The 13,765-nt window shown below is 52.9% G+C and overlaps 5 protein-coding genes across 5 annotated transcripts in view; 3 read left to right on the forward strand and 2 right to left on the reverse strand.

Moving 5' to 3' along the window:
• Positions 1-461: 461 nt before the first annotated feature.
• On the forward strand, positions 462-1,910 carry CTHT_0063170 (methionyl-tRNA formyltransferase-like protein; the record flags this gene model as incomplete). The annotated part of the gene is made up of 4 exons (XM_006696561.1): positions 462-744; positions 806-876; positions 931-1,058; positions 1,133-1,910. 4 exons carry the CDS (start codon positions 462-464, stop codon positions 1,908-1,910), a joined length of 1,260 nt encoding a protein of 419 aa, XP_006696624.1.
• A 2,545-nt stretch (positions 1,911-4,455) lies between these two features.
• Positions 4,456-5,651, reverse strand: CTHT_0063180 (uncharacterized protein; the record flags this gene model as incomplete). Its single annotated transcript, XM_006696562.1, has 4 exons — positions 4,456-4,672; positions 4,733-4,889; positions 4,948-5,031; positions 5,486-5,651. 4 exons carry the CDS (start codon positions 5,649-5,651, stop codon positions 4,456-4,458), a joined length of 624 nt encoding a protein of 207 aa, XP_006696625.1.
• Positions 5,652-8,596: 2,945 nt separating this feature from the next.
• Positions 8,597-9,735, forward strand: CTHT_0063190 (uncharacterized protein; the record flags this gene model as incomplete). Its single annotated transcript, XM_006696563.1, has 3 exons — positions 8,597-9,351; positions 9,419-9,626; positions 9,688-9,735. 3 exons carry the CDS (start codon positions 8,597-8,599, stop codon positions 9,733-9,735), a joined length of 1,011 nt encoding a protein of 336 aa, XP_006696626.1.
• A 457-nt stretch (positions 9,736-10,192) lies between these two features.
• CTHT_0063200 (DNA replication licensing factor mcm2-like protein) lies at positions 10,193-12,990 on the reverse strand (the record flags this gene model as incomplete). The annotated part of the gene is made up of 3 exons (XM_006696564.1): positions 10,193-10,456; positions 10,517-12,929; positions 12,986-12,990. The coding sequence occupies 3 exons, from the start codon at positions 12,988-12,990 to the stop codon at positions 10,193-10,195; spliced, it is 2,682 nt and encodes an 893-aa protein (XP_006696627.1).
• A 615-nt stretch (positions 12,991-13,605) lies between these two features.
• Positions 13,606-13,765, forward strand: part of CTHT_0063210 (uncharacterized protein) — a gene marked incomplete at both ends in the record, with an annotated part of 1,689 nt that continues 1,529 nt past the window's right edge. The window contains one exon of the mRNA XM_006696565.1: positions 13,606-13,696. Within this exon, the coding sequence (XP_006696628.1) occupies positions 13,606-13,696 (91 nt within the window). The remainder of the gene's footprint in view (positions 13,697-13,765) is intronic.

Here is a 13,765-nt window from a genome sequence, read left to right on the forward strand (position 1 = left end):
TATAACTTTGTCCTCCAGCCTAATACATTCCGATATACAAATAAAGCAGTACCGTCCTCAGGCATCACGAAGCATATGTATCTGATAGCTAGAAAGCCATATCTGGAAAGACATCTCAGATCCTGAGGAATTCTCTCTCTTAAAGCTGTAAGTGATGTTCGGACAGGGTGACGGCAGTTTCCAGGTGTTGGCAGCCGGCAGAAAATGCCAAGACAGTAGCCAAATAGTGCTCTTGGCACTCCACCTTCCTCTTTCGGTCAGCCAAAGATTGCTTGGAGAGCAGGGTGTTGACACTCTTTCGAAGGCAGACTTGAGTTCAAAACTCTGTGAGATTGCAGCCGAGAGTCAGACTTGGGCTTAGTACATGTAACTTGTTTACTATCAGGTCTGACCACTCTTCATTGATCATACATGGCGGGAGTCTAGCTCTGAGACTTGACCCAATGACAGTGAATCTCACCATGCCTTGTCTCCTCACCCGGCGTCTCCCATGGTCCTCCACACCATCGCTCCTCCAGCCAATGCGTTTTCGACCACAATGGAACTTTAGAAAATCCTACAGCACCAGCAACAAACTATCTGATCCTCTTCGGATTCTGTTCTGCGGCTCAGATGACTTCAGCTGTGCTTCATTGCACGCATTATACCGCGAGTATCGCCGTAACAGCGCGCTCATTCGGTCAATTGATGTCGTCGTGCGGCCCGCTAAGCCGACGGGGAGGGGTTATAAGGAGTTAAGAGAAGGTAGGTTGCCTCAAGACGTTAATTAGTACTTAGTGTATGAATCTAATGTAAAATTTTATAGTTCCGGTGCAGAAACTTGCCAATGAATTGGGGCTCCCTGTTCATGTGAGGGATACGTTCACTGGGTGGAACGTAAGCTATCTCCATCCATGTAATTTGTAAAACGTGACGCTGATGATGTGACAGATGCCTCAACCAGAAGGCGACCCCATCAACCTGATCATTGCAGTCTCCTTCGGCTTGTTCGTCCCTCCACGTTTGCTCTCAGCTGCCAAATATGGCGGGCTCAACGTTCATCCATCCTTGCTACCTGAGTACGTCCCTGTTGACATAAATCCTAATTGCTCTATTTCTTTTCATAGACCTAACTAACATTCCCCTTGCAAAGCCTGCGCGGTCCAGCCCCCCTCCACCACGCCCTCCTCCACGGTGACACCCACACCGGCGTCTCCATCCAAACCCTCTCTCCCACGACCTTCGACGCTGGCACCATCCTCTCGCAAACCCCCCCCCCTGGTATCCCCATTCCCCGGGACTGCACCCTCGTCCAACTCCACAACCTCCTGGCCCCCGTCGGAGCAGAAATGCTTGTTGATGTGCTGCGTCAAGGGAAACACGTCCCTCCGCATGAGGACGTCGTTGAGAATGATGTGAAGGGGAAGGAGGGATTGAGGCATGCGCCGAAGGTAGAGAAGAAAGATGGGGAGGTTAGATTGGTTGGTACCCCGTCAGGGAGGACTGCGGCAAGGGATGCGGTGTTGAGGGAACGGGTTTTGGGAGCGGTGTGGACGCATGTCAGGGTTCCGGGGAAGAAGGTGGGTGATGAGGGGGTGGTGAAGAGGGTGATTCTAGGGGAGCTGAGCGAGATGGATGGATGGAATGCTCCCAGCGAGCTCACAAAGGGGACAGTGACTTTCCTCCAGCAATATCCTCCACCTTCAGCGGGTTCGTCACCCGAAGCGCAGAAGCAGCAGTTCACACCTGTACCTCTCACGACTTATTTCTTCCTTCCTTCCGATGCCGTCCCTAAAGGCCCTGGCGCAGGCGCCGTGGCAGTTCATATGCCGGACGGGTCGTGGCTTTGCATAGGACGCATCAAGGTCGAGGGGTCGACAGCCAAACCCGCGGCGAAGGTGATGAGGAGTTTGTTGAGTGTTGCACAGTAAGAGAAGTATCAGCGTCAATCAGGTTGTCAAACTCACCAGCAGGCGAAAAAGATGTCTGTTGCTTGGTGTCATTGAAGAAGGGAATTCTGTACGAATCAATACCCGAGCTGTTGTGTATCCTTATCATGCAAAATCATTGTGTCTGGTTGGTGTTCAATAGACAGGGAAGCGGGGTCAAGACGAAACCTCATGTCAGTATCAGGCGATGGTTGATGTCACCGTTGCTTCTGATTAACTCTTTGCAAACTCGAAACTAGGGAGTAACTCAAGGACTATAATGCAAAAAGTGAAACAGCAAAAAGCTCACAGACCAGGCCGCGCCGGCGCTTTTCACCTGCCGAATTATTCATGAATGTCCTTCTGGACCGCGAATCTTGTATCGTTCAAGCCTGTTTTCCCAGCTAAGGGCTCTTTGTCTATTCATTGGGGTAAGATGTATCCGTTTGGACGCGCATTTGTGATTTTTGTTTTAACATGGATTTCACTAGAGGGTATAATATCGGGCGGTATAGCCAGCTCATCGACAAAAGATCTGCTCTTGCGAGCAAGAGCACGGCAGTGTAATTGGTCAGTTACGAAAACTCTTCCCTGAGGGCTTTTGCAAAGCCAGAGGCCCTCACCCCCAAATCTTCTGTGAAGACTCTCACAACCACGAGAGTCACCCCTTGAAAATTCGAGCAGTTAGTTTGGCTAGCATCAGCCAGACCCATGACCTCTTGGGACCAAGAGCGGATCAAGTGCGTCAGACATCCGCGGCCTTATACCACTCGACCACTCACATGTGGATGCTTGGATGGATTGATCGTTGAAAGAGGGAACTGCAAAGGAGGTATATACAGTTTTGGACAGGAGCAAGGGGAGAGGGAGAGGAAGAGTGGGAGAGAAGTCCACGCGACTCGATCACATAAGGGCTATTACCACGAGTTTTCAGCATCTCAGAAGATCAAGGTGCTCCTGTCAAGTTATGGTTCCAAATAGCTACGAACTCGTTCGAGCTCGCTGAAGTCTAGTTGAAGCAAGGTTGTGGTGATGAGGTGTGGATGGCGATGCCGGATAGGAGGTGTTATAAGAACAATTCACTTCGTTTACAGCCAGATTGCTTACCCTCACAAAACACACCAATGGTAGATGAGATTTTAAGGTTCAAGAATGTTGATGATCGGAAAACTCTTTAGCTACTTAAGAAGAAGACAACTCTTGGGCATTTTCTCCCCATACCAGGTATCTACCATCGACATCTTGTGTGATCTCCCTGGAGACTATGCTGAAGTAACTTGGTTTTTAGATCCTAAAGACCTAGCGATTGTGCCAACAGACCTGGTGGATAGTAACACGCAGAGTAAAACGACATGATTGTTTTTGGCTTCTCGATGCTGTAGTGACACTAGTCTATTACCAACAAAGCAAGGGGAAAACATAACGCCAACTACCGAAGAACAGACATCTCAATCAAGCAGACTTTACTTGCTGCGATGATTTGTGCATCCGTAGAAACATAGTTAGATACTCTATAAACAAAATGGACAAACCAACTTGCAAAACCGTCAAAAAGCTCACAAGCCAGGTTTAGCCGGCTACAAAAAGCCCTCCCTGAGAGTTTTTACAGCCCAGTACCCTCGTAACAAGAACCTCAGTGGCTAGTACCAAGAGCCTCGCACCCAAGGTGCTACGACCGTAGTCCAGCCCGCCTGAACTGAAACCTTGATACCACAATGCAGGCAGCCAATTGACCCTGAAGATCCTGAGCTGGTTGTCCTGCCAGCCAAGGCGAGGTTCAAACCCACAACCTTCGGAGCCTGCAAATCGACCGAAGCATGGTACTCCGGGGCCAGCACTTAACCGCTTGACTGCTCCATGAGTGCATATGGAAAAGATGGAATGTTGGGAGGGGAAGCGGAGAACGCTTACGAAGCTTTAGGCAGGGGCGACGGCGCGCTTTGGGCTAGAGGCAGCAGCCGCAACGATTTGGATCTTTATCCGAACACTATAAGACCTGACTTTTGCTTCGTGCGGCAGCCATCGATTAACCAACGATCCAGGACTCAACACCCTTCAAAATAACCCAACGGAATCAGCTCACTCACACAGACACAACCATAACTTTACATCGATACTTCACTTCTGTGTCAAGGTATCAAGCATCAGGCCAGTTCATAACCTGTAATAATATGCTAGTGTACAGCACAGGCGGATGTACCGCGTGGATCGTTATAATATGTCTGTGTAAGTGCCAGCAAGCTCGAAGCCAGTCAGCTCAGTGTTGCTCATCATGAAGCAAGGCATTTCTCCTCCGCTGCCAGATTCGTCCCAGTAATAAGTTCGTTACAATACAACCGATCCCAGCCAGCCAGAGTTCCCAAGAAACGCCTTCCCTCGAGCCAAAGATATGCGTGAATATGGTTTGTCACGTAATAGGTAAGTAGGCTGGTTGTCATGTGAAAACTAAACCAGCATGGACTCTGTCCCGGTCATTGTCCGGGGTAGATAAAGTATGGCCAAACCCTCTCACAGGATGGCTGTGTGAAGTGGGTGGTGTTGACTGGACTTAGTCCTTGTGGACGGCCTTGTCCTCGTCGACGCTGGTCCCGCTTGACCCGCTCTCTTCCTCGGCGCCCATGCTCTCCTCAAACACAGGCTCGGGCTCGTTCACCTCGAACTTGGTCTTGAAGTTCTCGAGCGACGCAATGCTGCTGCTGTTGGAGCGGCGGCGGGCGTTGGTGAAGTTGAACTCCTCGTCGAGCAGCTCGTCTTCAAGATTACCCCTGTTGATTGAGGTTAGCTAAGGGTCTCACAGCCATCTGGTGACAAAACATAGAGCTTACCAATTGCAGCGACCAGCGCCGTTCTTCTTGATCTTCTTAGGGTCGGCGTCAGGGAAGCCATGCTTGCCAAAGTACTTGGGAATATGCTCCTGTGGGGCGGCCATGCCGCTAGCCAGAGCAGCATGGTCCTTGTCGTTGTACTTGTGGGAGCGAGTCACTTCACGAGCTGGTTAACTGATGATGTCATGCTGTGCAGACAGAACGGCAACACTCACTTTTGATTAATGGATATGAAGAGCCGATGATATGATTGGTGATGAGAGGCGGGTCAGAAATAAGGTTCACTTTTGAGGAGTGTACTGTTGAAGGTGGTCAGTAAATGCAGAATTGACGATGGCAAACAGCCAAGGAGGGATGGGAGTTAAAGCCTGTTTGTCTCAGGGGGCACACCTTCGGTCAAGTTCTCTTTGACGTCACCGGCTTGGTGTTGGTGATGTTGTAGATGGCTCAGGCAGGGTCTAGAAGGGACTGGTATATGTGGAAGAGGGAGTTGGTCGTGTCTTTGTGATGGGTGTTTGTGTGAGACAATGATGGAGAGCGTTCGCAAATTGTAAGAAGCTGTTGATGAGACTGAAGGAGGGTGGCAAGTCAGAGGAGGGGAAGCTTTGGGGGGGCTTTATAAATGGGCAATCTCTGACAGAGTCACACGTCGAGCTGGCAGCTCGATGGAGTCGTCCAATGGCTAAGCTTGCTCATCCTTGGATCTCCATCACTGGAAGAGTCACCCTGTCACTTTGTAACTCGGCCACTCACAGCCCGAGTTGATCAGGCGAGCACCGTTCATGGGGGAAGCAGCAAGGAGTCCCCTCTGCGGGGACACGGCAGTTTGGGCAGGTTGTTGGGGTGCAGGCTCGACAGCCCGGCCGGGAGCCAGGAGGCGTGTCCCGGAGTCGCGTGATTTGATGCAAGCGGCCGGCATGCCTGGGCTGACACCTTCGACAAGCAACCGCGACCTGCACCGCAGGTTCCGTGATTTTCGCGATACACGACACCGCCAGTTGAGCCGGTTCACGTAGGGTGTAGAGAACCATTGTAAACACTCCCTGGCGGCCAATTGGCTTCATACAATACCAGTTGATGCCCGATATCTGTGGCATTTGTTGCGATCAAGGTGCTGCACTCAACGGTGGTTCTTGGATGCAGTGACATCAGTTCCCCACCTGCTTTCCAAGCGACTCCACCAATCTCTATCGCCAGCCAGAACGGCGTGCATGGTGCGGGGTAGGGGGTGCCGCGCTAAGCCCTCTCTGGCTAGCCTGTGGGGCTTGGCAGGCTGTCGTGGGCAGCCACCGCGCTGGAAGCTTCGTCCCTCATCGCGAATGCGCTCGCAGGAACACGAAGACATCCAAGATTTCGATTTCCAATGCCAATTGCCTGTCCTCCAATCCCAAAAGTGAATACCATATTGATAATGCCACATCTGCTGGTGTGCCCGGCTTGCGAAAGCAGACAGGCGCGCGGCAAGCCCAGCACATCCTTGCCAACCTGAGGCTGATATCGTCGGAAATGTCAGGTGACCGCTGGTGCGAGTCGATGACTCTATGGCAGCTTGCGCGGCAGGTGGAGAGCACCGGTCAGTGTTCGGGACCGTGCCGTGTCGCAATGCCTCAACGGGTCCTCTCAACGCCACGCCACCGGCGAAGCGAAATATTGCATTGCGGAAGGCATCGGGCTGTTTGCACCATTCGGCCGAGCGACGAGTCATCCGTTCACGTCGAGTCATCGCTGCCGTGGAGACCGGTTGGTCCCGTGGATCTTCGCGATGGGGTTTGGACATGATACCCTACATAAAACACTATCATGGAGGCATCTTGCAACGTGGCCGCTTGAGACGATGTTGACATACAGCGCCATATCTCTGGTAGCAATGTGGATGGCCAGGAGTCTGAGTAATGCCCAGCAGATCGGGACTTGCTCACCTCAACTTGTTGATCGTTGGAGACAAAGTTGCCAGGCAAGATGATGACGACGTGATCGTCCAGGGAGCAGTTCGACAAAGGCCTTTCTTCTGAGGTCATTGGTGCAAAGCCAGGCGTTGCTCCTTTCCGTTTTAGTCGGCGATAGCTCAAGTGGCCGGCACCAGCAACAGATCAGGCCTCGGCGATCAGTGATCGGCTCAGTCCTTGTCAGCCATGAGCATGGCCCGGAGATCTTGGTGGGGATTCGGATAACCGGGCCCCAGCTTCGAGCAGTCATGCATCTCCGGGTGTGGGGCCGAGACAGATCGCCATCTGCTCCGGCGCCCTGGCACCTGACCGTCCTCGTGTCTTCCTCGCATCTGCAGAAAGCCGTGGGCTCTTTCCTGGGATACTTTTGATGCCTGTAATTCCAACTGCACATCTACTTACTCTGAGCCATTAGAAGGGCATGTGAGCAAGACATGCAAGCTCGCATGAGATCGAATAAAACTCTCGAGAGCATAATCGATCCGGGCACTGACGGTGAGTTGTCCTGCATGGGAGGACCACATTTCACCGAGATTGCCCACTAATCATGGCTCTCATACTACCAGCAACACCAACTAGGCCATTGAAACCACTATTGAATTATTCGAACCTATGAATCCTTTCATGGACAGTTAACCCACTGGAGCCCCAAGATTGCGCCAGAAGTACTTCTTCCAATCAAACCTGGATGTTTGGCCGGTGACAAGTCACCAACAGCGTTAGGTCTCAACAGCCCATTTTTCTCACAGATTGGTCACACTCGTAGCATGAGCTCTTCAGATAAAGGATGAGTCTCTTACATCGAAATATCATTGGTCTCTTGCTATCATGGAAATTAAACACAGACGATGTTGACTTTGAACTGTCTGGGTCTCCTTCTCCAAGCCGTGGACCCACCCCTTCAACCAATCAGGTGTTACAGATTACGGATTCACAATACCCATCTTGACTCAAAACATATCGACAATTGTCATCTTAAATTTCATCAGTTGTAAAGCCGAAGTATGAGTGTTGAATAAAGACAAGTTCTCTACAGGCTTATTCAGAAGTATGTTGTTGTGTTTTGCAATGTTTGACAGTACTGGCAGCACCACCATTTGTGAATACAAGACAAGAAGTGCTCATCCATCGTCTATCGGCTCACCCCACGTCGGCTTCTTAACATGGTGCGTTGAGACATCGAGAAAGGATATAAGCCTGGGGCGCATCCTTCGACTAATCCAAACGGCCATTCTGCATCTCTGATTGATGAGAAAAAGTCTAAATTACGCCATTCTAGCGTCTCAGTGCCTTGGTCGTGGCCGACATCGGATGTTGCTAAGAGTACGGTGGGCGGAATGTGAGCCTGTTCAATGATGGTGCCTTAAAGCTATCACCAAGCCCTTGCACAACTGGTTTGTTTGGTGAACTAGCTTTTCTTTGTTAGATGTTGATGATTATGATACCTCAAGTGTTTCTAAAATATCATGCAGAGGAGGGTTGAAAGAAGCTGACCCCAAGAAGCCTCATTTTCTATGAAACCTGCACCTTTCTTGTCATGCGTGGCAGGACTTACAATACCACCATGTGTAACATACCCACGTGCCCCCACATCGTGCTTCAAGTTTTCAGCCTTGCGGCGGCGTGTTTAGTGGCAATGCTTGGTAATGCAAACCTGCAACTCCACGGAATTTCTCGCCATTAGCAATCATTATCACCTACCCCGCCAAAACCTTATCTGCTTTTCAAGCCGCCAGTATCTTCACTGTCTTCCTCTTGACCCTCTCTCCATTTACCACCCCCATTGCTTCAAAAATCCTTCATTACGCAGTCGCACACATCTCCAGCACATCTCTTGCAACTTTTCCCCAACAGAATCCTTGATAATAACCTGAATTTAACCTGAATTTCCGCGACTACAACCCAAAAACTCGTCGATATGTCCCCGCCGTCCCTAACCATCGATCTAACCCCCGACCTTGACTTTTCCCCAGCTACCACCACCACACAACAAACCTCTAACAATGGCCAGCAACAACGAACCCTCCTCCTAGCACCCCCCTCCCTCCCCGCCCTCGGAGCCCAAGGCGAAGCCCGTCTCGCCTCCCTCTTCGCTCTCTACCCGCGCGCCGCCACTGACCTGCACATGCTGGACCGACTGGTCTCTGGCCTCGTCACCCTCCCCTCGGCGACATACGACCTCATTCTCATCCTGACGGGCACGCTCGTCTCTGATGAAGAGAGGCAGCTTCTTCGGGATCGCACACTCTGGAACAAGATCGCAGGGGCTGTGAAGCCGGGCGGAATTGTCAAGGGCGAAGATGGGAATGCGGTTTCGCTGACAGGGGACAAGGATGTGGTGAAGGAGGCTGTGTTGGCGGGGTTGGTGGTCAGGGATGGGGGCGGGGAGTTTGGGAAGCCTGAGTATGCTGAGGAGGAGGTGGTACCGTTGAAGCTTGGATTTGGGAAGAAGAAGGACGCAACGAAGCCGGCGCAACCGGCACAGACACAGGCGCCTGCGGGGGTTGGGTTCGTGGACTTTAATGATGATTTGGATTTGGATGCGGAGGACGATGATGATGTGATTGATGAGGAGACGCTGCTTACGGAGGAGGACATGCGTCGCGGGCCGATGCAGCCTCCTCCGGAGTGTGCGCCTAAGTTGGGGAAAAAGAGGAGGGCTTGTAAGGACTGGTATGTTTCACCCAACCCTTATACTTACCTATTTACTGTGAACATGATGCTGACAATGACATAACAGCACCTGCGGTCTAGCCCAGCGCCTTGAGGCCGAGGAGAAGGCTCGTCGCGAAAAGGCTGAGGCCGCTCGCAACGCTCTCAAGCTCAAGTCGGAGGAGCTGACAGAGCTTGACTTTACTGTGCCTGGCAAGACAGGATCCTGCGGCAGCTGCTACCTTGGAGATGCCTTCCGGTGTGCGGACTGCCCCTATCTTGGGTTACCTGCTTTCGTATGTCCATACTTCTTCTATTGTGTTTCCGTGGATCACCGGCTAACAAATATCTGTACAGAAGCCCGGCGAGGAGGTCAAGATTCTCAACAATGCGGCTCAGCTTTAAGTTTGGAGATGTTAAAAGAAAGTTTTAGCGGTAAAGGGTTTAGCACATACGTCCAGTTTTGACAAAGGTTCGGTTTTTTTTTTTTTTTTGGATCACGGTCAGCGGATTTGGTGTGCATAATCGGGAACAGATTCATGGCTTGACATTCCGTAACCAGCTTAGTGGCTTGTCTACACATAGAGGCTTTGCCGGGCATATCTTACGCTGTCCCCTGTGTGTGATAAGTACGCATCAAGAATACTTTGTGATCATCCATAGAGGAGGGACATCTGATATAACATCTCCTTGATAGACACCCAGAACATCAATAGCAACTCATTAGACAAAAAGAACATCTTTCTCTCACGCTCCCAAACGCCGTCAAACCCAAATCCCTACATCCCAGCCAAGTCATGACACGATCCCAATCGCACATCTTTTTACTTTTCCATTTCTGCAGCTTCATCACATACCCTGTCTAAGCGGCAACCTGCGCCTGACTCTCCACCCTCCTATTCCCCCGCAGCCTGTTCCCCGTCGACCCAGGACCGCCCGGCCTAGCCAGCGTGTACTTCGCAAAAGCCCGTGCCAGCGCCTTCTTGCAGCTGACCTTCTGGCTGTTTACAAAGGAATCGACGGTGACGGCAATGGCACGGTCAATGTCCTGCGCGGAGCAGTACTCGGAGAGACGCATGCGGCAGAAAGCTTCGGCGATGCGAATTATCGCTTCGAGATGGCGGACCTGGACAGAATATCAGCAACTGTGAATACTTGAGAGAAGGGGGAAGGAAGACGGGCTTACAGTAATAGGATAAGCCCCCGTAGCCAGACTCTCACGTCGCATATCCGCAAACAGACGCGCGACCTTGTCCTCATCCATATGGTACAACTTCGGATGGACACGCTCACGCGCATACAGGATATACTTCCGCAACAACTCCTGCGGGATTTCGCCCTCCTTCTCCTCCTTGGCAGCCGCCGCGTTAGCAGCAGCCTGGGTATCCGACTCAACCTCCATGGAATCACCCCCGTTAGCTGATGACGCCTGGGTATTGTTAGCATTGCCAGCTGCGTTGGGGTTCGTCCGCGGGTTGGTCGCGCTCATGGGGTGGCTGCGGCTATGTGAGCCGACGATAAACCGGGCGAGGCGCTCATCCTCTTCAGGGTCGACCTGATCGCGGACGACGCAGAGGATGTCGAAACGGGAGAGGATGGGCTCAGTAAGGTCGACGTTGGCCGAGAAGGGCAGAGTGGAGTTATACCGGCCGCCGATGGGGTTGGCGGCAGCGATGATGCCGCAGCGGGCGTGGAGCGTGGTGACGATGCCGGCCTTGGAGATGGAGATGGTCTGCTGTTCCATGGCTTCATGGATCGAGGTGCGGTCTTGGTCGTTCATCTTGTCAAACTCGTCGATCAGGCAGTGGCCCTTGTCAGCTAGCACGAGAGCGCCGCCCTCCAGGGTCCATTCGCTTGTCAGGGGGTCTCGACGGACACTAGCCGTGAGACCGACCGCGCTGGCACCCTGGCCGGTCGCGAAGACCGCGCGGTGGGCCGTTTTCTCAACGTACTTGAGGAATTGAGACTTAGCGGTACCCGGGTCACCAAGGAGCAGGACGTTGATGTCGCCTCTGACGTGGTGGGCACCCTTGGTTGTCTTGGCGACACCGCCGAACAGGGAGAGGGCAATGGCCGTCTTGATGTCGGTGTGCCCGTAGATACTCGGAGCAATAGAGTTGATGATCTTGTCAACGATGTGCGGGTCCTTGGATAGCTGACGGATGCGGTGCTCGTCCTCTTCAGTCAGACGGAAACCAGCCAGCTGGTCGTGGGCCTTTACGATGTTATTGGCCTCAAGAATAGTAGCGAACACAGGGAAGCCGTTGCGGTTGTTGAGCTGGGCATCGTAGCTGTTGCGGTAGATACCTGTAACCTCAATTTCCTCGCCAGGCTTGCACTTGTCGATGAGATCCCACAAAAGGATGACCTCGCGGTGGCGGGGCAGACGACCAGCTGGGACAGTGCCAGGAGATTCTTGGAGGGTGATCTTCTGGTAGTTACGGTAGACCGTCTTCTCCGAGTTGAGCGTAAAGGGACCACGCGACTGGCAGCTTTGGCAGTATGTGATCTTGACCTCCACGTTCGACTCTTGCTGGAAGGGACCGAGCGTGACGCCGCACTTAGTACAGTCGAACTTGACGTACTTGAGCTGGGGGAAGACACCAGTACGCCGCGTAACGACACCACTAACGCGGACAAGGCAGTTAAGGTGCGACTGACGGAGCTGACGAAGCGTGTACTGGACAGGCAGATCATAAATGCGGACATGGATCTCGGCATGAATGCGCTCGTAGTCCGGATAGTGCAGCAGGACGACGTCCATGGCAACCTCGTCGAACAGCTTGAGGATCTCAGCCGGAGCATTGGCCAAGAAGTAAGCCAGAATGGCCTTGGAGTTGGCCAAGTGCTCGTACGAGACCTCCAGGGACTCAGCGTTGACCTCACCAAGGGTACGGATGCGGTTGCCGTAGACCGACGAGCCGCTCTCGTCGATGTACTCGGTGAGGAAGGCCTTGAACTCGCGCTTGATGGTGCGCTGCACGGCAGGCTGAGAAACCCACTCAGTCAGACTGGAAGCCTTGAAGTCGTGGAGAGCCTCGAGCGAGAGCTCCTCCTCCATGATGTCGCCCTCCATGTCCTCATCGGGGTCCTCATCGTACCGGCGCCTGCGGCGGCGGGGCTGAGCCGTGAGATCAATATCACCCTCATCCTCACCGGGCAGGAAAGCAGCCGGGATACGCTGCCGACGAGCGACCTCACGGTCTCTCCGGTTCAGCTTGGCCTCGAGACGGCGCCTCTCGCCGATGTCCATGGCATCGTACTCCTCGTCGTCGATGTCAATATCCTCGTAGCGGTCATCAGGGCGCTCGCGGTAATCACGCTCGAAGCCCTCCTGGAACAGGTCAATGTCGTCCTCGGCCATCTCCTCGAGGTCATCAATGTCGTCCGGGATCTCGACATCTTCCTCGATGTCGTCGTCATCGTTGTTGTCGTTGCCGTGGGCAATGTTGAAGGCCGGCGGGGACGAGGGCATGATGGGGCTGGAGGGGGCCCCAGCCGGCGAGCCATCCTCAGCGTCGGCACGGGCGCGCTTGCGGCCTGCTCTGTTCGGGGCAGGACCCCGGTTGGCTGAGGAGGGGTTTTCGCGAAGAGGAGAACTGTGTTTGTCAGTGGCTGTGGCATAGAGCGGGCTGGTGTTGGGAGATCGACATACCTCATATTGATTATTCGATTTTCAGGGACAAGGAAGATCGAACGAAAGCAAAAACAACAAAAAAAAGAAGTGGGAATCTGGGGTCCGTGATGGTTATTGAGTCTACGCCGGTGGTTGGACGAACAGATAAAAGAGCCGTAAGATTTCAGCCAAGTTTGTGGGGGGGGGGGGGGACGCAGAAGACAGAGACGACACAGAATGCAATTGGGCGTCGAACCCATCTGCAGCTGCCCCCCAGTTTTCGCGTCGCGGACGCGTTCACGCGACGGAGCTAAACCCTTTTTGGGTGGTCCCGTAAAGTGGTTGCTTCGACCGAGTGAGCAAAGGTGGGGTGCGGGCCGATAAGATAGTACATAATGCACCAATAACATTTCACTTCTCTCATTCACTCGGAAGGGACCGACACTGCTACGACTGAGCGACCTCTGCCCTCCCTTCTCTTCCAGCTTGCGATCGCTGACCTTCTAGCACATCCTGAGGAGAAAAGAGACTGGAGCGCAGCTCCTAATATTAGCTTGGTTGATGCAAAATCTGTACCGATTGAGTTTTGATCAACAAATCCGTCCATCACTTCTGACTTCGAGTTGCAATGTCGCCTGCGCCAGTGTCGGTTCGCAGCGATGGCGGCGCTGACGACGCGCCTGCGGTGCGGTCTAAGCAACGCACTCAGAGCATGTCGCAGCAGTCAGACGACTCGCAGACGGCTGCAGAGTAAGTCGCTGATTCATATTCATCTCATTTCTGGCTTTCTCCATCTAACAAGTTCAGTTTCATCCGCGA

The sequence above is a fragment of the Thermochaetoides thermophila genome, assembly GCF_000221225.1.
Source record: "Thermochaetoides thermophila DSM 1495 unplaced genomic scaffold scf7180000011821, whole genome shotgun sequence".
In the NCBI taxonomy this organism is placed as follows: Eukaryota; Fungi; Ascomycota; class Sordariomycetes; order Sordariales; family Chaetomiaceae; genus Thermochaetoides; species Thermochaetoides thermophila.